Raw genomic sequence first — 23,127 nt, forward strand, 5'->3', positions numbered from 1 at the left:
TTTCCTTCCATTTCTATTTTTCGGAACAGTTTGAGAAGAAAAGATATTAACTCTTCTTTAAATGTCTGGTAGAATTCACCTGGGAAGCCATCTGGCATAGGACTTTTGTTTGTCAGGAGATCTTTGACGATTAATTTAATTTCTTTGCTGACTATGGGTCTGTTCAAATATTCTACTTCTTCCTGTTTCAGTTTCGGTAGTTTACAAATTTCTGGGAATTTTGCATACCTTCTCTCAATCCCATAGATCCATGCAGGCAGCTGAGAGCTCTTACCCCTTTTCTTTGTTCTTAGTTACCCCAGAAGTTGTCTCTGCACTCTTGAATGAGTTGAGATAGAAGTAGATCTTTTGGGCAGCATCCTGAAAAGTGAGGGTAATGTCAGATAGTTGCTTCACTCATTTTTATGCCCCTGAGGGAGAAATTGTGGGCTGAAGGGATTTTTTTTTAGATGCTGACTGTTACAACTAATGGGAGGGACTGATACCAGTAAAGTGAAATAGCATTCTTTTATCGGTGTTTTTGTTAGAGAATGAGGCCTAGGACTTCCTTTTCCATCATCTTGCAGATTTTACTTCCTTTTATTATTTTTGAACTACAAATGTTATTTCTTTAGAAGTTATAGTACAATTCAGGTCATCTATTTCACCTTGGATTGGTTTCAGTTTGTGTTTTTGTGAAATTGGTCCATTTCATCTAATTTGTTGAAAATATGCGTGTAGAGTGGTAACAGTGTTCATTTTTAGCTTGTCTATATATCAAATATTTAAAATATTTCTTAAATCTTTATATCTGCATTCACTTTTCATTGACTATCTTTTTTGGCCTACTTGATTCTTTTTTTTTTTTTTTTTGGCAATTAAACAAATATTTAATTCTAATGGAATAAATGAGAAAAAATAACTCTTCAATGAAATATATATATGAGGCAACCTTTCAAAGGGATGTGGTGGGGGAAAGATTGAAAGAAAGATGAAGAACCAGGGAGCTAAGTGGGCTGTTGGACAACACCATTTTTAGCAAGTCAAAGCATGGCTTTACCCTCTGCCAACATGTTAAAAAATATATAAATTTTTCTAATAAGTTTAGCACATACAATAGGTACCAGAGAAAGCATGATTTTTTTTTTCTTTCTGAATTTGTTCATTGCTCAGGAATATTTAGCATATAGGTAATAGTTACAATATATATATATATATATATATATATATATATATATATATATTTTTAAGCAGAGAATTAACTATACTCCCTGCTCCCCAATCACCTTTGCAATGTGTGCTGACTGACTTGTGCTCATATTTCATAGAAACCATCAATCTCCCATCATGTTTTAACTTTTTACTAATTATCTGAAGTGGAGTTAAGCAACAGCCTTGAGAGGAATTAGGAAGTACTTCCATATCCCATCTTACCCCCGGGCATTCTCAGGATTCTTCTCATCCCCCCTTTTATTGATCTTACCAAAAAAAAAAAAAAAAAGTTAAGACGTTAACAATCTGTAACAATGTGGACAGAGGGGAAAATATAGGGCCAAATACAGTGGTACCTAATGAGTTTTCTAACCCACTGAGCCACCCAGGAGCCCTCAGTGAGTTTTTTTTAATGCATGTAAAAACTCAAAAACATGATGTCTCTATTTTGAGGAATCTATTTCCTAAACATCACACCTAATTCTAACCTTTGTTCTCCATAAACAAAAGTCAATCATCCCATCAAAATCACCAGATGTCAGCAATTTTAGCAAATAGTTGGTCTCTCCTATAAGAAAACAAAACGGACTTAAGCAGTCTCTTTTAGGAAGGGGATATATAGAAAAAAGTATACATGTGTACATATAAATTTTGCCCCTCAAAATAAACTGAATTTTTACATCTGCTGTATAAAAATGTCATTATATTTTATTATGTATATATTTATGTATAAAAACCACCAGAGCCAATCTTTGTGAAAGGAGAAGGGGGCGTCTAGAAGATCCCACCAAGAAAATGGGGCTTGGTGCCTCCAGCCTAAAGAACAAATTCGAACTATGTCTGTCCCTGTGGGTCTAGCCGCTTAGGGGTGGCTCCTGCAAGGTTTGCTGAGCAGGAGTACCGGCTTGGTACTGCCTTCTTGGAGAGGGAAGGGGGACCCATTTTAACAAGCATCCATCATGGAGTCTACGGAGCTGGTCTTCCTTAGGATAGATGGTACATGCCATATCCGACTGGAGTCACACAGAGTCCAATGGCAAGATGGGAAGCACAGATCTATGGAAAGGGTAGGACGCCTTGTATATGCATGCTGCTCACAGGGACGAAATGATGGGGAAAGGGAGGCCGAAACCAGAGGGCAGGCAGCACAGGTTTTGCAGCCATTTTCAGCTTTTCTAGTTCTGCCTCCTGCAGTCTTTTCGCCGTGGCCCGTTGGTTCTGGAACCAGATTTTGACCTGGGTCTCTGTGAGGTTTGGAGCCCTCTGTACAATGGAGAAGTGCTGCTTCCCGTGGAGTTTTCGCTCCAGAGCAAGAGGCTGGGCCATCGTAAGGGGTATTCGCGGCTTCTGATGGGTCTTGTGCTTCTGGAGGGAGCAGGTGGTGGGTCTCCTGTGTTTTGGCCGCGGGGAGTATCTCCCAGGTTCCTGCATGCTGGGGGCCCCATCTCCTGAGTTTTCCGACTTGACCGAGGCAGTCTCCAAGGGCTTACCCAGGGGCCGGGTGGGGTGAAGGTGGTGATGGTGGTGAGGGTGGTGGTTTTGCCTGGCTGGCAGTGGGGACGCCCGCTTGGGCGGCTTCTTGTCCCATAGGAGCATGAGCGCCCCCAGCTTAAGGGCAGGCTAGAGACCTCCACGTGGCATTCCTCCACCATCCCCTTCACTCCCCCAGGCCCCGGCCCAGCCTAGCCACCATTGCCTGGGCCTCCTCATCAGACGAAAACAGTTCCTTGCCTTTGATGCAGAAGCCATGACTTCCCTGACCTATGGAGCGCGGGACTGCGGGCCCAGCTGATTTTTGACCTGGGGAGGACAGCTTTCACTGAGGAAGCTCTGCTGTTTTGTCAGGATCTCAGTGTTCTGTGTTGCCTTTCTCTAAATCGGGGGATCTTATATATCCTTTCACTAAACCCACAGAAGGAAAAGTAACATCCTGACATTTAAACAAGAGAAAATATACTTCTCTAGGTTAAAAACAATTTTGGCAGAAGAACACCATAAGGGTCAGCAAATATCAGTCCTAACGTGGGGTAGCTTTGGCAGACTGAAAGCTGAGAGCCTTGAATTACCTTTTTCTTGTTATTGTATCACCCAATGACCCATCTCAGATACACTATATCAGAAAGTCAAGAGAAAGGGAGGAGCCAAGGAATTTTATACTTAGTACTGAAAGACACCCCCCCCCCCCGTCGTTAACTAATTAACTGCTCTTTTGTTGTGTAAGAGCACCCCTCCTCCCCTTGCAGTGAAAAGACCCTTCCCCCAGGGTTGAATTCAATGTAACTGCTCTTTTGCCTTTCTGTAACTGCTTGGCTTTTAGGGCATGACACTTGTCTCCTGTTTGAACAAGATACCTTCTCCTAATAGCCGAGGCATGGTCACATAGGCAAGGGGGCTGCAAGGTCACGTAGGTCACGTAGACAGGGGGCTGCATAGTCAGGTAGGCAGGATGTCTTTCTGCTGAGTAATAAGGTCAAACTTCCCCTCTTTGTTTCCCCTTCCCGCCTTTCTCTTCGCAGGAGGGGGTCTTCCAAAGCCAATCCGCTAACACCAAGTATGCCTTTTTTCAAATGTTCAAATTGTCAGCCAATCGGCCCCGTCCCATCCGGGACTTGTTTGTACCTGTCTATAAAAATCCTGCACCACCCCAGCCAGGTGTGCTCAGCTAGCAGGAGCTGCTGACCACCCGCAGGCACGCGCTGACCACCCGCAGGCACCTGCGTAACAATAAAGAACCTCTTGCTGATTGCATCCAGTGGCAGTGTTGGATTCTTGGGTAAGGGGATCCGCGGGTCTTTCAGTACATCGGTTTTATTTCACAGCTGGACTGAGGACCACTGTTGGAAGCAACATGCCTCCCTGGGGAGAGAGCTTTATTTTGTTCCCGGATACAGTATGGAAAAGGCACTAAACCAGACAAATCATTCAATGCCATTAGCTGCTTCCCTATATTTCTCTCATCTTGTAATATATTGAAACATTGTGTAATACTTTCAAGATCCTAACATACAATTTAATACACATCCCCTTACAAATGTAAGCAATGTAAGGCAGATACATAGAATTTGATCAGTGTTTTAATAGAGCAGTAATCTGAAAACTATGGTTTGGGGGGTGCCACCTATATTTTAAAATAAAGGTGTATTGGACACAGCCATGCCCATCCATGTATGTATTTTCTATGACTGCTTTCACACTACATGGCAGAGTTGCACAGCTGAGACAGGAATTACAGAGACCACAATGCCATGAATAGTAATTGTCTGGTCTTTTGCAGGAAAGTTAGTCAACCATTTTGATGAAGAGTAAAGCCTTATTTTTTGCTGAAAACTGAAAAAAACCCCTACCCTATCAGAAATAAAAAGACTAGTGAAGCACATTTTATTTTTAGCTTGAAAAAAAATTTTTTTTATTAACATATAATGTATTATTAGCCCCAGGGGTACAGGTCTGTGAATCATTAGGCTTACACATTTCATAGCACATACCCTCCCCAATGTCCATAACCCAGGTACCCTATCCCTACACACTTACCCACCCCCCAGCAACCCTCAGTTTGTTTCCAGAGATTAAGTCTCTTATGGTTTGTCTCCCGATCCCATTTTGTTTCATTTTTTCCTTCCCTACCCCCCACAACCCCCCACCCTGTCTCTCAAATTTCTCATATCAGAGAGATCATATGATAATTGTCTCTGATTGACTTATTTCACTCAGCATAATACCCTCTAGTTCTATTTGTGTTGTTGCAAGTGGCAAGATTTCATTTCTGCTAATGGCTGCATATTATTCCACTGCATGCATACACACACACACACACACACACACACACCCCATATCTTCTTTATCCATTCATTTGTTGATGGACATCTAAATTCTTTCCATAGTTTGGCTATTGTGGACATTGCTGCTATAAACATTCAGATGCACGTGCCCTTTTGGATCACTACATTTGTAGTCCGATTGCTGGGTCATAGGGTAGCTCTATTTTTCAACATTTTGAGGAACCTCCATGTTGTTTTCCAGAGTGGCTGCACCAGCTTGCATTCCCACCAACAGTGTAGGAGGGTCCCCCTTTCTCTGCATCCTTGGCAATATCTGTTGTTTCCTGACTTATTAATTTTAGCCATTCTGACTAATGTGAGGTGGTATCTCATTGTGTTTTGATTTGTATTTCCCTGATGTAGAATGATGTTGAAAATAATTTTTAATCATTTTAAGAAACAGTCACTTACCTAGGGTTTAGAAAATTAGGATAAATTCTATATACACTATGTAATACCAAGAACACTATTTTGTTGGCCAAAAAATATAAAAAGAAATCTATAATTTCTTTGGGGGAAAATCAGCAAACTTCCAAGTATAGACTTCTAAGAACTGGGAAAATATTGCCTAAATTATAAGACTATAAACAATCTAATAATTTAGTTCAGTTTTCTAATATATTATCTGTCATCATTTAAGGTCCATCTTTGTGAATTATATATTGTTATAAATACACAATGCCTAATTGTCATCACGTTACTATGTTCAGCCCAGTGTCAATTACCTAAAATTCTAAAATGTCTCTTTGAATTTATAATCTGGGTGAATTGAACAAGAAAGGAGAGTTTCCTTTGTTGGTCTGTTTGTTTGTGACCCAACCCCTACTCATGCTAATGATTTCTTCCATCTTCTTAAGAAAATTCTGTAGAGGTTCTGGGTCTCCATATAAGGTGGCTTGCTTCAGCTTGGAATCCATCAGGAAGGTTGTCCTTTTCCAGGGCCTAGTGATCACATAACTGCTCAGACTGTGCAGTTGTGACACAGTAGAAAACTGCACACACACCTTCTTCACTAAAAAGCTAAAATGGTTGTCCCTGACATTGAAACCCATTGTACACGTGGCCAAACTGATGCTCCACTTTGTTCTTAAATTTTTACTTAAGATTTGGTTTTTATCCATTTATCAACTAATGGTCACACAGAAGAATAAACTGCTCCTGAATGTTACCAGCTCAAATACCTTCTGTGTTGTTGCAGAGGTAAAACTGACCTTTGTTACACAACTTAAAATATTTTTAGGAGGATGGACATGGTTTTAATTATAGCACTGCATGTCTTTGCAAATTTAGAGTGTTATAAAAATGCAAGATCTAATTATTTTCAAGTGTAATGCTATATTTCCAAATTCAAAAATTACTTAAGCTATGCCTTGGTTAAGAGTGACCAGAGGGGGCGCCTGGGTGGCTCAGTGGGTTAAGCCTCTGCTTTCAGCTCAGGTCATGATCCCAGGGTCCTGGGACTGAGCCCTGCATTGGGCTTTCTGCTCAGCAGGGAGCCTGCTTCCCACCCCTCCACCCTCCACCCCCACTGCCTGCCTCTCTGCCTAGTTGTGATCTCTCTCTATCAAATAAAAAAATAAAAGTTAAAAAAAAAAAAAGAGTGACCAGAAAAGCTCTGTTCTTTAAGTCTTCAACTTATGACGCATACTGTCCTTGGCCTTGCCATGTTCCTCCGGAGATTTTCTATCTCATTATGAAGTTGTTTGCTCTCATTTCGGAATCCTTCCTTTAGTAATTGGGACTGTTCCTAAAAAGGAAAAAATGGAGACCGAGTATATCAGGTGTCCACATTCATAGATTTTTAAAAATATTTCATTTCTTCTTGACATTTTCTCTACATATACTTTTCATTAGTTTCTCTTGGGCATCCTGTGATTACATCTGTGATTACATTTCCACTGAGTGGTAAAGGCAGTTCAGATATCTTACCCAGCTCTGTGACCCTATGAAAGTTATTGGAACTTTTCTAAACTTCTGTTTCTTTTCCCAAGTAATAGAGGCATGGTAGTTCTTGCTTCATACAGTACTAAGCAAGAGATACAAATAAGTGATTTTTCAGAAAGGCTAGCAGATAGCAGCCACCACTGATTGAAGGATGTACAGATAAAGGACTAGATGGGACCTAATGCAAATAAAATCTTTTAATAACCAGGCAGAAGCAGGAGCCAGGTCAGGCAGGAAGACAGAAATCGAAAAATACAAGTGGTGCAAGGACCTTCTTCTGGGCGTCTTGTTCTTACCGCTACACTAAGATATGATCAGGGACAGTGGAGAGGAAAGAGAAAAGCAGAAACCTCAAGGTAATGTAATTAAATACCTGAAGTTTGCAAGCTAGAGTTCTCTTTTGTTCTTCCAGCAACTGGATTCTATCCCTCTCCATCTTCTCAGTTAATTGTTTCACATGTTCCTGATAGCTCCTCTCTTTCTGTTCCATCATCTGCTGATTCTTTATTTGCATTTCCTCCAGTGCTTTTGTTGCAGCCTGTGCAGATTCGGCTTTCACACGTTCCACTGTGAGGAGGAAAAAGAAGAAAAATATATGTGAGAAAACATGCTGTCCCTTCTTTCCCTGCACTCTTACCTGTCCTTGTTGCTGCTCACTGCATATGCCCTACTCAGAAATGACCTCAGCAAGTGAAGGGCATCTTCATTCTTTTTGCCCAAGTGTAAGGATCACAGGCTTACCCAGCCAAATTATTTAAACTTCGAGAGCTCTAGAGGCTATCTAGTCTCTGGACTGTCTCCTCACCTTCGATCTCCTTTTCCTTTTCTGTGAGAGTCTGGTCCGTCTGCAGAATGGCATCAGTCATAGACTCTTTGGACTTCAAGTATTCCTGTAGAACCTCTTCAGCCTTAGGACCCAGAGAACATGGACTTAGTAATAGGGAATGGCTAGAAACTCTTGTTCCTGATTGTCTTCCCACCATCTTTTCCTCTAGGAATTGCTCCTCTGGGCCCTGGTGTGGCTGCTGGTCAAGATTCCTTGCCACTTGCAAGGTATGGGCACTTGCTCCAGGATGGCCAGTCATGGCACCCTACTAAGCAGAATCCTTTATAGGAGACTGATAGAGACACTGGAGAAAAGAGATTCTTTGTTCTTTCAGACTAAGGGCTCTAGTTTGGGAGTTATTGGTGCTGTGGTATCCTTTTGAGTGAGTTACTGAAAAAGGAAGCCATCATGGAGAAAGCAGATCAAAGGAAAATTAGAAGGAGAAGGAAAGACAGAAGCATGGGGTTGAGGAGAGTAAAGACAGAGAGACAGGTGATGGCATTACTTGAAATCTTGAATCCAGCTGTCCTTAAAGCCAGTCTGTAGCCTAAACTGATGAATTACCATTTTTGTTTAAGTGACCATTACTGGGTTTCTGTCCCTTACAGCATAAAGATCCAGCTATCATAGTGAATTACAGTAACAACTTGGTGGTTAATCTGAAGATCCAGTTAATAACTCAGTTATTAATTGAGTGCACTCTTTTGGATGAGCACATAGGACATATGTGGTATAATAGGCTCCCTGTACATCTTTATCAAATAAAAGCATGAATGCTGTTGTTCTTGCAACGTGTGCAATTACACTTGGTTATGCTGTTCTTCCAAGGAGGCATGTCAGCAGCTTTCCAGAATCAGCAGATAACTCTTGGGTACCTGTATCCCCTTCCCAGGTTTCTGAAGGTACTTTCTCTTTAGCTCTTGCATCTTCTGGATAAAGAGACGATATCCTCCTGGTTTAGAATAAATCCCCTGCTTCACAGCTTCTTCTAGAGGACTGAAAATATCCTTAAGTAAATCTGAGCAACGATCTGTTGATGCTTGCCGATTCTGTTTAAAAAAGTCATCTCGCTTCTTTTCTAGTTGGGCCTTTAATTTAAAAATGAAAAGTAAAAAGAAAAACAGGGAAAAGATGTTAGCTTGACCTTGGAGATATTGGAAAGGCATCTCAAGAACAAGTCTATGACCCTAGGAAAAGTTATAGGCGCGTCAACAGGATCAGATCCTTCCTCTTGCTCCCGACTCTTACTAAAGTCCTTTTTCCTTGGAGGTGAAGTTCAGAGCAGAGATTGCTGTCTTTTTTTTTTTTTTTTTTTTTGCTACACCTTTAAGAGGTAGACTGCTTGTCAAATTATACCAGTGATTACATAGAATAGATGTGGCTCAACATAAGCCTGCATATGATAATCAGGACTACAATTTTCTTTGCCTTTGAATAGGATATCAAACCAGTCTGAAAACAGTGGACATTTGAATAGAAGCTCTGATTGTTACCTATATACCGTTAGTTAAATTTTGAGAAAGATTATTATTCATGAAAGAAAATTGTTTTAAAACTTGGAGTTTATCATAACAAACTTTGTTCTTCTTTTTATGATAATAACAAATAGTGGTTATCATCATTCTAAAGTCTAGTAAACATTCCCTCTCTCAAAATAAATGCCCATTTCATTTTCTGGTAGTATTCTGTTTTCCAAGCCTTAATCCATATAAACTTGAGAATAAATTACCCCTAAGTCCTTTTGAAATAAATGGTCTACATCTTTGAAGGAACTATTCATAAAGAGTTTGATGGCCTCTTTCTCACACGCCTGGTGCAGGTCCAGCAGCTCCTGGAGGGTTTCTGTGGGCAGCTGCACCCTCTGGCTCATCTCCTGGTCATAGTGGGCAATGGCCTTTTGCACTGCAGCTGCATTCTCGATCTGGGCCAAGGCCAGAACTGCATTCTCCATGCAGGGCAGATCCCCACTACTGATGGCGTTGACATAGGTCAACACCAGGTTCTCTAGACCTACAAATGGAGAACAAATGAGAATACTTGTTGCTGGTGGGATGAGGAAACATTCTATTCTGTGTAATTCTGATCACGTCTATTACTACTCATTTGCCTCACAGCTTCAACGTCCTCAGGAAGCTTGCTTCCTTCCAACACCCAGCTGAAAGCTTCTTGGAAGTGCAGATTCTCAGCCTTTGCCCCAGATCAACTTAATTAGATCCTCCTCTCTGGCAAGAGGCCCAGGTGATATGTATATGCATAAAAGGTCAAGAATCTCTATTATGGTTAACATATGTCTATGTTTTTTGAGTGTTTGCATCCACTTTATCCCCCAAGCATCATTAGGACAGGAACCATACCACTCTCACTTAAGTCTTTGTCATCAGCCCTGGTCTGTGATAAGCATTTGATCAATATTGTAGAACATAATCAAAAGGAGTTTTGTTTGTTCTAGCATAGTGTTGTCCAAGAAAAATTTCTGGAAGATGGAAGTGTTTTATGTGTATAATACAGTATGGTATCCAACTGCTAGCCCCATGTAGGTATGTATGGGCCTTTGAAATATCGCTGTATAATTGGAATTTTAAGTTATCCTTAATTTTAATTAATTTGCACTTAAATTGAGAGAGCTATACTTGTATAGTGGCTCCTATATTGGGCAATACAGGTCCCATTAACTAAAGTAAATTTAAGAAATAGAGCTTTTTCTCCTTTGGCCTCTCCCATCTTTTCTCACCCACGGGAATTTGGCTAGTAAAATCTATTAGAAACGTTGGTGTCATCTAGAATTTAAATGGTAATAACAGTAGGATTTGCATTTTTCAAAGCTGAAACTGTGTGGATATAATTCTACCCTCCTTTAGTCTTAACAATGAAAGAAAAAGACTAGAAAGAGGACTCACGAGGTCCATTGATTTGGATGCCTCCTGAAAGAGTTTTAGTTTTGGAATTGCTAAAGATGTAGGAACAGAAGACTGCAGTTTGTTGCACAAATTCAGAATCCAGCTCATTATCATGCAATGTCTCAAGCTGGCCTAGCTTCTTCCTGTGAGTGGGTCGATCAAAGATAAAGCATTTCTTCTTTGGGAAAAACTTCCGGATACAGAGACGGGGCAGATTAAAATTGTGGTCACTTTCAGTGGTACCTGCAGGAAGATAAAAAAGGAATTTCCCAAATATAGAGGCTTGCAAACCTTTTTCTGTGAACAGCCAAACAGTAAATATTTTAGGCTTTTCAAGACAGGTGGTCTCTTTTCCAGTACACAGTCCTGCTGTTGCAGCATGAAAGCAGCCATAAGCAATCTATAAATGAATGGCTATAGCATTATTCCAATAAAATCTTATGTACAAAGACAGCTGGCAGGCTGGATTGGCCATTATTTGCCAACCCTTGGACGGAACACTGTTCAGGCTTTAATCTACTTTCTTCCAATCAAGGCCTATTCTATTCCATAGTCCTTAGCTAATTGCAAGCCCTACGCAAGGATATAAAATCAATCTAATAATAACACAGGAAAAGATGAAAGGAAAATAAGTTATTCTTAGAAAAGAGGAGACTATAATTTAAAATCAAATTTATTAATTTGTGCATCAAATAAGCAATAATTCTTAGTTATACCTAGCTATGAATAAACAGAAAACTATAAATGTAAGAAAACTGTAAATGGAATGCTGAACACAATAGTTTCTTGTGTTTTGTTATCTCCTTTTAATTATAAATCCCTGCCTTTCACCTCGTTTAAGCTTGAGTGAATTCTCCAGGTACTCATCTGCTGTGATGGGTAGTCCATTTACTTCCAAATCTAAGGAAAAATCCCTCAGTGTCCACACAAAATCTGGAAAGAAGCTCATGAAGTCAGCTGAATCTTCAAACCCATTGGCATTAGGGGAGGATTTTGCCCTGATTCGATCTGACAGCTCTGTCACATAGCTGAGTAGCAAACTAAGGAAAACTAGCAGAAAAGAACAGTGTCTTCCATCTCATATTAGTTCCATATATTTAAAACCTTCATTTCACCGTTGTTTTTAACCCGTGTCAATTCTTCAATGGGTACATTGGATCTTTCCCTTACCCTTGAATTATTTCTTATGTTTTCTCTTTTTGTGCTTGATTCACCAGGATTCACAGCCAAGCAACTGGTTTTTAAATAGGTCTCCCCTCCTACTTTGGTGCTATTTTGAACAACAAAAAGGATACTGTAGTTGGTCCATGGCCTGCTGGTTGATGGTTCCCATGCTGTTGTACACAAAGGTGCTGCTCAGGAGTATTGCTAGGGCAAAGATCCAGGAGTCATTCTGGTTATTACCCTGGAAATCAGAACACATTTGGGCTGAGATGCTGAGATTATGTTTCATTCTCCTGGTACTTTGCAGATCAGCAGCAGTAAAAGGATGCTCATTTAATTAGAGCGTCATTGTGTTTGTTTGTTTGTTTTAGTTTAGTTTAGTTTAGTTTGCTTTAATTTGGTTAATGACCTATATGAGAAAACCAAATCCAAACAAATATGTGAGTGAGACTTCAGTTTTGGGTCATTTTATAATTAGTATTTTTAGTTTACATTGATTCTGTCTAGGACCTCTTATGATCATTGACAGGTAATTCCAAAATAATCAAGATTGGTGGGCATGCTAAGGCTTTAAATATAACTTAAGTTTAAAGTTTCTTTTCCTTTTTATAGCAAAGTTGACTTACATAAGAGTAATAATATGTGTAGCTACTTCATTGAGCAATTATTAGGGACTTAACATTTTCCATTACTTACCTTATTCAAAACAATACTATGAGGCAAATATAGATATATAGATAGGCAAAAATCTGTTTTATAGATTTAGAGAGCTGAGGTCAAAATACGTCAAATAACTTGCCAACACCACTGAGTTAGTGACATGGCTCATATTTAAACACAAAGGTATGGGACTTCAGAACCTGAATTCTTTTTTTTTTTTTTTTAAGATTTTATTTATTTATTTGAGAGAGAGCAAGAGTGAGAGAGATCACAGAGGGAGAGGGACGGGGAGAAGTAGACTTGCTACTGAGCAGGCAGCCTGATGTGGGGCTTGATCCCAGGACCCCTGGATCATGACCTGAGCCAAAGGTAGACTTTGAGCCACCTGAGCCAACTGAGCCACCCAAGCACCCCAGAACCTAAATTCTAACAAAAGTTCTCTGCAGGATTGAACTCATGACATCGATTTTATTTGTACTACTTTTATGTATCTGGGTTAACTGACTTAGCATATAGACCATTGTTAATAATTAGAATACTACCCACTAACTACTATGATTTTCTCAGATTCTGCCTTTTGAATGTTTTCCTGACCTCGGGTTGCTAAACTTGGTCTCAGGGCACATAAACAGAAATGAAAAAACATATTTAAATGAAAGCTTTAATTAAAAAAAATAAATACTGTAGAGAATATTATTAGGTTCTTATGCCAAAATGAAATCCTTAATCCTTACCTTCTCTACATCTCCCAGGCCCTCAGTGTCCAGAAGAACTAAGGTGTGGTTTGGCTTCTTGGGATGAGGCACACACCACATCCAGATTCCTTTCGTATGGGACTGCACTGTGGAGCCTAGAGAAAAGCCTATGAAGGGGAGTGGGGATAAGAGTGGGTAGAGTTAGAGATAGAGGATGGATCTAGAAGTCTTACAATGCAACACAAAAAACAACCTTGGTTAAGAAATGAGCAAAGCCCAGGAATAAATCCCACTTGGTTGTGGTGGATAGTCCTAAGAGATGCTGAGCTCTAAGATGCTAAGAGCTATTGAGCTCTAGCTCAACAACTGAGGGTTGTTGGAGTGTAGGGGCAAAGAATAAATGGGTGATGGACATTAAGGAAGACACTTGATGTAATGAGCACTGGGTGTTATATGCAACTGATGAATGACTAAATTCTACCTCTGAAAGTGATAAAAAAAATTTTCTAAATGAGCACAGGACTTGAATAGACATTTCTCCAAAGAAAATATACAAATGACCAGTAAACAAATGAAAAGATGCTCAACATCATTATTCATTAGGGAAATAAATAATCAAAACCACATGAGATACTACTTCACACTCATTAGGATGGCCACTATCAAAAAAACCAGAAAGTAGTAAGTATTGGGGAGGATGTGGGGATAATAGAAACTTGTGCTTTTCTGGTGGGAATGTAAAATGGTGCAGTTACTTTGGAAAACAATATTTATTTATTTATTTATTTAATAATTTCTTTAAAAATTAAACATATTACCATGTGATTCAGCAATCCCACTTCTGGGTATATACCCTCCAAAAGTGAAAATAGGCACTTGAACAGATATTTGTACCCTCATGTTTTTAGTGGCATTATTCATTATAGCCAAAAATGCAAGCCACCCAAGGATCCTTCAACAGATGAATGGAAACAAATTGGTATGCCCATAGAGTTGTTCAGCCATAAAAAGGAAGAGCATTCTGACACATGGTACAACACTGATGAACTTTGAAGATATTATGCTAAGTGAAATAAGCAAACTATAAAAGGAGAAATAATGTCTGATTCCTCTTAAATAAGATTCCTAGAGCAAGTGTCATAGATACAGAATATAGAACGGTAGCCACCAAGGGGTGGGAAGTTATTGTTTAATGGGTACAGAGTTTCTGCTGGGGAAGATGAAAAAGTTATGATGACAGATGGTGGCAATGGTTGCATAACAGTGTGAACTTAACTTAATGCCACAGAACTGTATGTACACTTAAAAATTGTTACAATGGTAAATTTTATGTTATGTTTATTTTACAACAGTTAGAAAAAACCAGCCAATATAGACCTAAACATTCCACTTAATAATCAGTGGAAAGTTGCTTTTACTGCATGAACATTTCAGCAAATGTCTTGTAGTTTATTATTTTGTACATGAATTGTTTTTGTTACTGCATTATTAGTCTTTCTAGGAAAGGAACAATTTATGCTTTTAAAAGGGGATACTAAGGCAAAGTGGGAAGTGAGATGAACTGCCTTTTACACACCATAGGGAAGATAAGAGCATAACTGTGGGCTGAAAGGTAACTTTCAATAGTCTTCTGCATCTCTGACTTCCTCTTCTTGCATCATTGCACTCAATACTGGCAGTGGGTGCACAGAAAGGACTTGACAGAGCTTTGTTGGTGCCACTCACCCTTGTTCTTCCCAGCTAGCTTGTTCATCAGGTAGGATTTGCCTGTGCGGTAGAGACCCACAATAGCCACCACAACAAGAGGATTCTTATGGGCTGACAGGATCTTCAGAGCTTCCTGATTAGCCACCAGTTGCTCTCCAGTGTTCTCAATGAGGCACACGGGGGCTGGCATCATCATCTCTGAGGCCATGTTCAGAGTGTTCCTTAGTCTGCAAGAGAAGAGATGGGATGAAATAAAACTTCTAGTATAAGTAGATCAAATAATTCACCAGGTTATTTTACATTCAGAAGGTAGAGTCCCCAAATGTCCAAAAGTTTGATGTCAGCTTTGAGATAGATGAGGGTAGTATCTGTATCATTTTAGGAAGTGGCGGAAGGATTGTCAAAGTAGTCCACTGAAATAATACTGGTATGATAGTATCTTAGGAACATTCAGCCTCCCTCATAAAAAAAAATTGTTCACTTAGGTCACTGTAGAAAACTTTCTTTTTGGATTTGCATTAAAAAATTTAGAGTAAACTTTAAATGTAAAATAGAATAGAATTTAGAAAGATTTATTTTACTTCCTGGTTATATGTAAAAAATTCAATGTTGATTTATTCATTACTTCTTACTACGAATAAAGACTTTCAGGGGTGCCTGGGTGGCTCAGTGGGTTAAGCTGCTGCCTTCAGCTCAGGTCATGATCTCAGGGTCCTGGGATCGAGTCCCGCATCGGGCTCTCTGCTCAGCAGGAAGCCTGCTTCCCTCTCTCTCTCTGCCTGCCTCTCTGCCTACTTGTGATTTCTCTCTGTCAAATAAATAAATGGAAAATCTTAAAAAAAAAAAAGACTTTCATACATCATTTCATGTATACCCTTTGAACAGTTCCCAGAGATTTTAAGTATTTTTTCCCCCATAGTTATTCTTATTTTGCTGCAATGATGGTCCACAGAGCTGCTCACACTGCCATTCCAAAAGTGGAACCAATATAACTTACTTTTGCAAATTTTATAAAAAACATATGCCCATGTCAGAGACACATGACTAGAGACTCATCCAAAGCCTTGGTGTGGGTTGTGTAAGCAAGGGGCCTTTAAACTTAAACTTCATTACCTTTACAAGTAAATTAGCCTCCAGCTACCTGAGAGCACAAGTGCACAACTGGAAATACTTAATGTGGCTAAAAATTATGTGTATAGACATATACATATATACACATAAATATACATATATACACACACACATATGTAAGTAAGGGAACAAAAGACTGAAATAAGGAATAAATGATCAGGAGGCAGAGAAGCCTGGAAAGATTGCAGAATAGGAGGATCCTAAGCTCACCTCATCCCATGGACATACCTAGTAACAGCTACATCAGTGTAATTACCCAAAAATGAGGCAAAGACTGGTAGAGAAGACTGTCAACAGTTAATTGCAGAGATGAGACCACATCAAAAATAATAGCAAGGGTAAAGTTTGGTTGGAAATGAAACTAACATGCCAGACCAACCACAAGCAGGAGGAATACCACAAGTACAGAGAATGGAGAGGAACAGACCCCAAACCAGTCACCCCAGATATGGGGGACCTGCACTGGGAATACACTCCCCATTACATCTGGCTTTGAAAACTAGAGTGGCTTAACTTTTTGAGTTTTTATAGTAAGTGGTGCTTAACTTTATTTTTTTAAAGATTTTATTTATTCATTTGAGAGAGAGAGAGTATAAACAAAGAGAGAGGCAGAGGGAAAGGGAGAAGCAGATTCCCAGCTAAGCTGAAAGCCTGAAATGGGGCTTCACCCCAGGACCTGGAGATCATAACCTGAACTGAATGCAGATGCTTAACCATCTGAGCCACCAAGGCACCGCTTAAGATTTTACTTACTTGTTTGAGAAAGAGAGAAAGCACAGGTCAGGGGATAGGCAGGGGGAGAGGGAAAGCAGACTCTCTGCTGGGCATGGAGCCTGACGTGGGGCTTGATCCCAGGACTCTGGGATCATACCTGAACTGAAGGCAGACACATAACACACTAAACCAACCAGGCACCTAACATCAAGAACTTAAAAAGGCTTGGCTCTGAGAGAGCCTGGAGAATGATGGAATAGTGAGTCCCCACCCTTAAAGAGCCCGCATAAAAAACAACCCAGTAAGACACAGCACAGAGGCAACAGTTTGGGAGGCAACTGAGGTATATGAGGAGATTTATTTACTAACCCCAGAATGTGCACAGGATGGGCAAGGATCTTTGGGAGACTTCTCCAAGAACAAAAGAACTGGTGGATGCCATTTCTCTCTCTCAACCCCAGCCTAGATATGACACCTGTGGTAACTAGTGTGAACATTCACCATCTAGTTTCTTAACACCGCATACCCTGTTCCCCTGCAGATCCCCCATCCAACCTACCCCACTGAGGAGGAGTTCCTCCAAAGTATTTTGGCCCGGTCTCATCTTTCGAGTAGCTCTGATAGTTGTCAGCACCACTCCAAAGTGTCTGAAGATAACCACACATGCACCAGTTTAACTGCAGCCTCAATGGTCTTGATCTGACTGCTGGTTCTGCCCACCAACAAAAACCTCACAAGTGTCTGCACAGAGATCCCTGTAGTTTGGAGTCACTACAACCCCAACAGATAGACTGAGAGTCAGACATTTGGTCTGACTGCAGGTCCTTCCCACCAATGAAATCCTCTCAGAGGACAATGCAGAAAAAGCACCCTGCAGTTCTTTGCAACCACATTTCTGGCGAATGGGGTCAGAGCAGCCATCTGGTCTGACCTAACTATAAGCGCAAGGCTGCCTCAGACTGGTCCCTGAACAGATAGAGACCAAATCCTGCTCACAACAGGCAAAGAAGGCCATTGCAAAGAGTTGAGGCCACTACTTTCAAGATCAGGCGATATAGATGACTTTGCTAATACATAAAAACAAACACAGAGAGTTAGACAAAATGAGGAGGCAAAGAAATATGTTCCAGATAGAAAGAACAAGACAAAACCACAGTAATAGTAAATGAAATGGAGATAAGAAATGTCTGATAGAGAGTTCAAAATAATGATGATAAAGATACCTATTGGAGAATAGAGAGTGGAGGATCTCAGTAAGACAAACAAATGGAAAGATATTCCATATTCAATGATTGGGAGAATGGGTATTGTTAAAATGTCCATACTACCTAAAGAAATCTATAGGTATAATGAAATTTCTATCAAAATACCAATAGCATTTTTTCACAGAACTAGAACAAACAATCCTAAAACTTGCATAGAACTACAAACAGCGAAGGCAATTTTGAGAAAAAAAGAATAAAACTGGAGGTATCAGAATCTTGGATTTCAAGATATACTATAAAGCTCTAGTAATCAAAACAGTATAGTACTGGCACAAAAAGAGACACATAGATCAACAGAATAGACTAGAGAATCTAGAAATAAACTCATGCTTTTATGGTCAATTGATCTACAACAAAGGAGGCAGGAATATGCAATGAGAGGGGTGCCTGTGTGGCTCAGTTAATTGAGTGTCCAGCTCTTGATTTTAGTTCAGGTTGTGATCTTGGGGTTGCGGGATTGAACCCTGCATTGGGCTCCATGCTCAGCATTGGAGTCTGCTTGGGATTGTCTTGCTGTCTCTCCCCTTTATGCTCCCCCACCCACACACTCTCTTTCTCTTTCACTTTCTCTCTAACATAAATAAATAAATAAATCTTTGAAAGAAAAAGAATATGCAATGGGAAAAAGTTTCTTCAACAAATGGTATTGGGAAAATGGGACAATACATGCAAAAGAATGAAACTGGACAATTTTCTTATACCATACACAAAAATAAACTCAAATGGATTAAAGACCTAAATGTGAGATGTGAAAGCACAAAATTCCTAGGAGAAAACATAGGCAATAATTTATTTGCCATCAGCCTTACAAGCATTTTTCTCCAGAGGCAAGTGAAACAAAAGCACAAATAAACTGCTGGGACTACATCAAAATAAGAAGATTTTGCACAGTGAAGGAAACCATCAACAAAACAAATTGAATCAGAGAAGATATATGCAAATGACATGTCTGATAAGGAGTTAATATCCAAAATATATAATGAACTTACATAATTCAATACCAAAATACTAAGAATCCAATTAAAAATGGGCAGAAGACATGATCAGACATTTTTCCAAAGAAGACATACAGATGGACAATAGGCACATGAAAAGATGCTCATAATATCACTCATCATCAGGGAAATTCAAATCAAAACCACAATGTGATATCACATTATACCTTTCAGAATGTTTAAAATCAAAAACTCAAGAAACAAGTGTTGGCGAGGATATGAAGATTAGATTCCTGGTGCACTGTTGGTGGGAATGCAAACTGGTGAAGCCACTGTGGAAAACAGTATGGAGGTTCCTCAAAAATTAAAAATAGAGGGTTGCCTCTGTAGCTCAGTGGGTTAAGCCTCTGCCTTCGGCCCAGGTCATGATCTCAGGGTCCTGGGATCAAGCCCCACATCGGGCTCTCTGCTCATCAAGGGTCCTGTTTTCCCCCTCTCTCTCTGCCTGCTTCTCTGCCTACCTATGGTCTCTCTCTCTCTCTCTGTCAAATAAATAGATAAAAACTTAAAAAAAAAATAGAACTACCATATGATCCACTAATTCCATTACTGGGAATTTACGCACAGGAAACAAAAATGCTAATTCAAAAAGATATATGCAGCCCCATGTTTATTGCAGCATTATTTATGATATGGAAGCAACCCAAGTGTCCAATTGTAGATGAGTAGTTAAAGTGGATAAAGAGGAAGTGGTACATATATATAACATTATAATTGCTGTGATATGTAATACATATTAATAGAATAATAATATGCCTTTAATATGATAAAATACTACTCAACCATAAAAAATAAGATCTTGTCATTTCCAACAACATGTGTGGATCTATAGAGTATTAGGCTAAGTGAAATAAATCAGTCAGAGAATGACAAACACCATATAATTTCACTCATATGTGGAATTAATTTAAGAAACAAGAAAAACAAACAGAACAAAAAAGAGAAAAACAAGCCCAAAACAGACCCTTAAATATAGAGAAGAAACTGAAGGTTGCCAGAGGTGAGGTGGGTGGGGGTTTGGGTGAAATATGTGAAGGGAATTAAGGGTGTGCTTATTGTGATGAGCACTGAGTAATGCCCAGAACTGTTGAATCATTATATTGTATACATGAAACTAAAAAATAAGATCAGGAGGCAGATCAGGAGAGGTAGAGGGGATGCTGTTCAAAGAAAATATCTGTATTTTCAGCCATACACTTCTAAGTTTTCTGTTCCGTTTTCTCTTCCATTTGGAGGAGAAGGAAAGGCAGGAAGAGAAGGTGAAGGGGAGAGGGAGAAGAATGAGAGATGAGGGAAAGGAGGAAGAGAAACAGAGAGCGAGAGGGAGCTGTCAGACAAGGGGATGATGAATAAAGCTTGCGCCAAGCCAAAGAATTCAGGGTAGGAGTTTCCAGAAGTCAAGGTTGGAACTGCTTGAGAGCACGGAGAGGTCAAGGCAAACAAAGATGTTGCCTTTAGTAATGCACCACAGTAGACTCTTTACAGAGGAAGCTTTTAGTAAAACAGGGCTGCAGATACTATTTGTAAGGGGCAAGAAATAAGTTGGTACCAAGAAATTGGATCTACTGAACCCAGATTATTTCTAAAGGAAGAAAAATACACTTTGAAATAAAGTTCAAGTATGGTGTTTTCATAAATCTTCATCTTTCACTCTGGGTTTCAGTTTTCACTTTCTCTGTCTTTAACAGTGTCATTGGCTATTTAGCACCTCTTTTACTACTCATATGTAACCTATTTCAGTTGCCTTTTAGTTTCTCATTTGCAGTCAGATGGGTACCTAGCAAGTTCCATCAAAGACAATGACACTTTAAAAGAAAGGAGAAAGAAATCTAATGCATTTCTTTTTTTTTTTTTTAACTTTATTTATTTATTTATTTGAGAGAGAGACAGGGAGAGAGAGCATGAGTGAGGAGAAGGGCAGAGAGAGAAGCAGACTCCCCGTGGAGCTGGGAGCCCGATGCGGGACTCGATCCCCGGACTCCAAGATCATGACCTGAGCCGAAGGCAGTTGTCCAACCAACTGAGCCACCCAGGTGTCCCTCCTAATGCATTTCAAACTTAATTTAGGCCCATGTCTGCTGGTGCCTAATTCTGCAGAAGCACAGTGCAGAACAGGTGGGAACCTGCTATCACCAGGTAACACCGGTATGTCACCATCTGACCTGGTAGCCCACAGCAGGTTCACCTGCAGCCTGTCCCGATGCTGGTCACCTTTTAAGAAAACCACCCCTAATGAATACCTTCCCATCTCTGCCCCAACCTTATCATGAGTTCCGTTTCCCAGAGCAGAGCTTTTTTAAAGTTGAAGAGAAAGCTGCTTTGATGAGAAAGTGGAGTTCTTACCTCTTCTTTTTCCTTCTCAGTTAGGTGGAGTGGTTTCTGTTACTTCTCTGTTTCTCACTGGATAGTGGATCTTTTATTTCCCCTGTCAAATGTCATTGGACTTTCCAGATTTCCTTTAAAGACAGAACAGAAGTAAGCAACCACTGTAACAGACTTTATAGTAATACGAAAATGAAAGCACTAAACACAAAACAATGAACTCAATGACCATAAAAGGAATTTCTGGAAGCTGAGTCAATGGGAGGGTAGATGGGCTTAACATAATTTCTCAGTCAGAAATTTCACATTTCTTTGAAAGAAGAGATTTTAGAGAATATTTACTGATTTAAAGAAATGTCTATCAGATATTTAAATATAATGAAATGGATCTCAGACTTGGGGTTCAGTTTGAGAAACCCAGAATGAGGAACAAATCATGTAAATTTTTAGGTCTAATTTCCTTAAGTAATGAACGCAGATACAGTGGACTTGGCTTCTCATTTATACATACAGTAAGCAAAGAAAAGGACATGCCTCACACACTCACAATACCCAGCATCTGCGCTAATCCCCAGTGCACAGTTAGGAAGTGTCTCCATATATTGCACACATGTTCCAGGCTCTATGCTGATTGTGTACATAGGTTTCATAACTTATATCTCATGCTAAACTTTTCCCCACGATTTTATAGAAGCGGAGTCTCAGAAAGGGTGAATGTCTTAAGCCATATCACAGCACTATAAGTAATCTGAACTGAATCAGTGTTGTCCCCTCTTGTTAAGCTACTTCATTGTGCAGAGATCTGAGTGAATAGCAATAGAAGTAACAGGTTTATCTCTCCTTTTTTAGCTCGTTCCTGGTAACAATCATGCTGAATAAGTGACATTGTCTTCATCTTACAGTGGAAAGAAGGAGGCTTGAGAGAGGGCATATTATATGCCTGTCCCTATTCAGTAAGTGAGTCAGAAGCATGGGAATCAAACTTTAAACTATTCCTCTTCCTCTCCATTGTTTCTGAAAGGAAGAAATAAGAAAATGAGGAGAAAGAGAGAGGTTTACCAGGTTCTCTGCTGATCCCAGATATTTCTCTACACCTAGAAGCCAGAGTGAGATATTTAACAAATAGAATTGTACACTTTCTTTTCTTGTCCCTTTTTGCATTAACTTTCCAAATGTCTCTGAGTAAATAGCTCTTCAATTTGTTTAGAAAAGTATGACGTCTCTGGGTATTTCCGTTACTGGTACACACCCAGTTTCTTCCTGCCTTAACGGACTGGAAACAGCAATTTTGCAGATGTGAAACTTTCTTATCCTTGATCTTGGTAAGATTGGTCCCTTTCTATTCTACTGGTCTCCCATGAGCCCTTTCTCAGTCTCCCATCACATCACCTTGATTTTTTCCCCCCTTATGACTACCTGAAATTCCGGTTCATAAAAGCAGTTAACTCACATATTCACAGCACCTACAGTAGGGCTTGGCATGGAACAGAAGTTCAATGGGCTATTATGTGACAAAATACAAAATGACCCAACTATGAGAGAAACCCCACACTTTTGCCAATTCGAATATATAAACTTTTTGAAGTATAGAAAAAATAGTAGAATACCTATGTAAAACATTTATTTGTTAATTTCATTATATAGTTCTTAAATTCCATATTTTTTTTTAAAGATTTTATTTATTTATTTGTCAGAGAGAGAGTGAGTGAGAGCAAGCATAGGCAGACAGAATGGCAGGCAGAGTCAGAGGGAGAAGCAGGCTCCCTGCGGAGGGCAAGGAGCCCGATGTGGGACTCGA

General features: G+C 39.7%; 1 protein-coding gene and 1 pseudogene across 2 annotated transcripts; both read right to left on the reverse strand.

The window, feature by feature from the left end:
• Positions 1–1,894: 1,894 nt before the first annotated feature.
• On the reverse strand, positions 1,895–6,061 carry LOC131810529 (homeobox protein MSX-2-like; annotated as a pseudogene).
• On the reverse strand, positions 4,568–22,497 carry LOC131809478 (guanylate-binding protein 1-like). 2 transcript variants are annotated; one of them, XM_059136605.1, is made up of 12 exons: positions 22,389–22,497; positions 21,351–21,463; positions 14,921–15,129; positions 13,235–13,362; positions 11,972–12,081; positions 11,508–11,704; positions 10,677–10,919; positions 9,509–9,789; positions 8,655–8,867; positions 7,759–7,861; positions 7,327–7,520; positions 4,568–6,756 (listed from the first exon to the last, which is right to left on the reverse strand). In XM_059136605.1, the coding sequence occupies exons 3-12, from the start codon at positions 15,108–15,110 to the stop codon at positions 6,640–6,642; spliced, it is 1,776 nt and encodes a 591-aa protein (XP_058992588.1). In that variant the 5' UTR covers positions 15,111–15,129; positions 21,351–21,463; positions 22,389–22,497; the 3' UTR covers positions 4,568–6,639. The 2 variants fall into 2 exon arrangements, with proteins under 2 accessions (XP_058992588.1, XP_058992586.1); XM_059136603.1 differs by lacking the exon at positions 22,389–22,497 and having other exon boundaries at positions 21,351–21,511.
• Positions 22,498–23,127: the final 630 nt, after the last annotated feature.

This window comes from Mustela lutreola, chromosome 10 (genome assembly GCF_030435805.1).
Source record: "Mustela lutreola isolate mMusLut2 chromosome 10, mMusLut2.pri, whole genome shotgun sequence".
Taxonomy (NCBI): domain Eukaryota; kingdom Metazoa; phylum Chordata; class Mammalia; order Carnivora; family Mustelidae; genus Mustela; species Mustela lutreola.

Excerpts from the sequence above, each read along its gene's own strand:
- LOC131809478 (XM_059136605.1), bottom strand. The coding sequence starts at position 15,110 with ATGGCCTCAGAGATGATGATGCCAGCCCCCGTGTGCCTCATTGAGAAC. Across the intron at positions 9,790-10,676 it reads CATCCAAATCAATGGACCTC|GTCTAGAGAACCTGGTGTTG; the intron begins GTGAGTCCTCTT and ends CTCCATTTGTAG. Across the intron at positions 7,862-8,654 it reads AACCTGGGAAGGGGATACAG|GCTGAAGAGGTTCTACAGGA; the intron begins GTACCCAAGAGT and ends CTGGGTCCTAAG.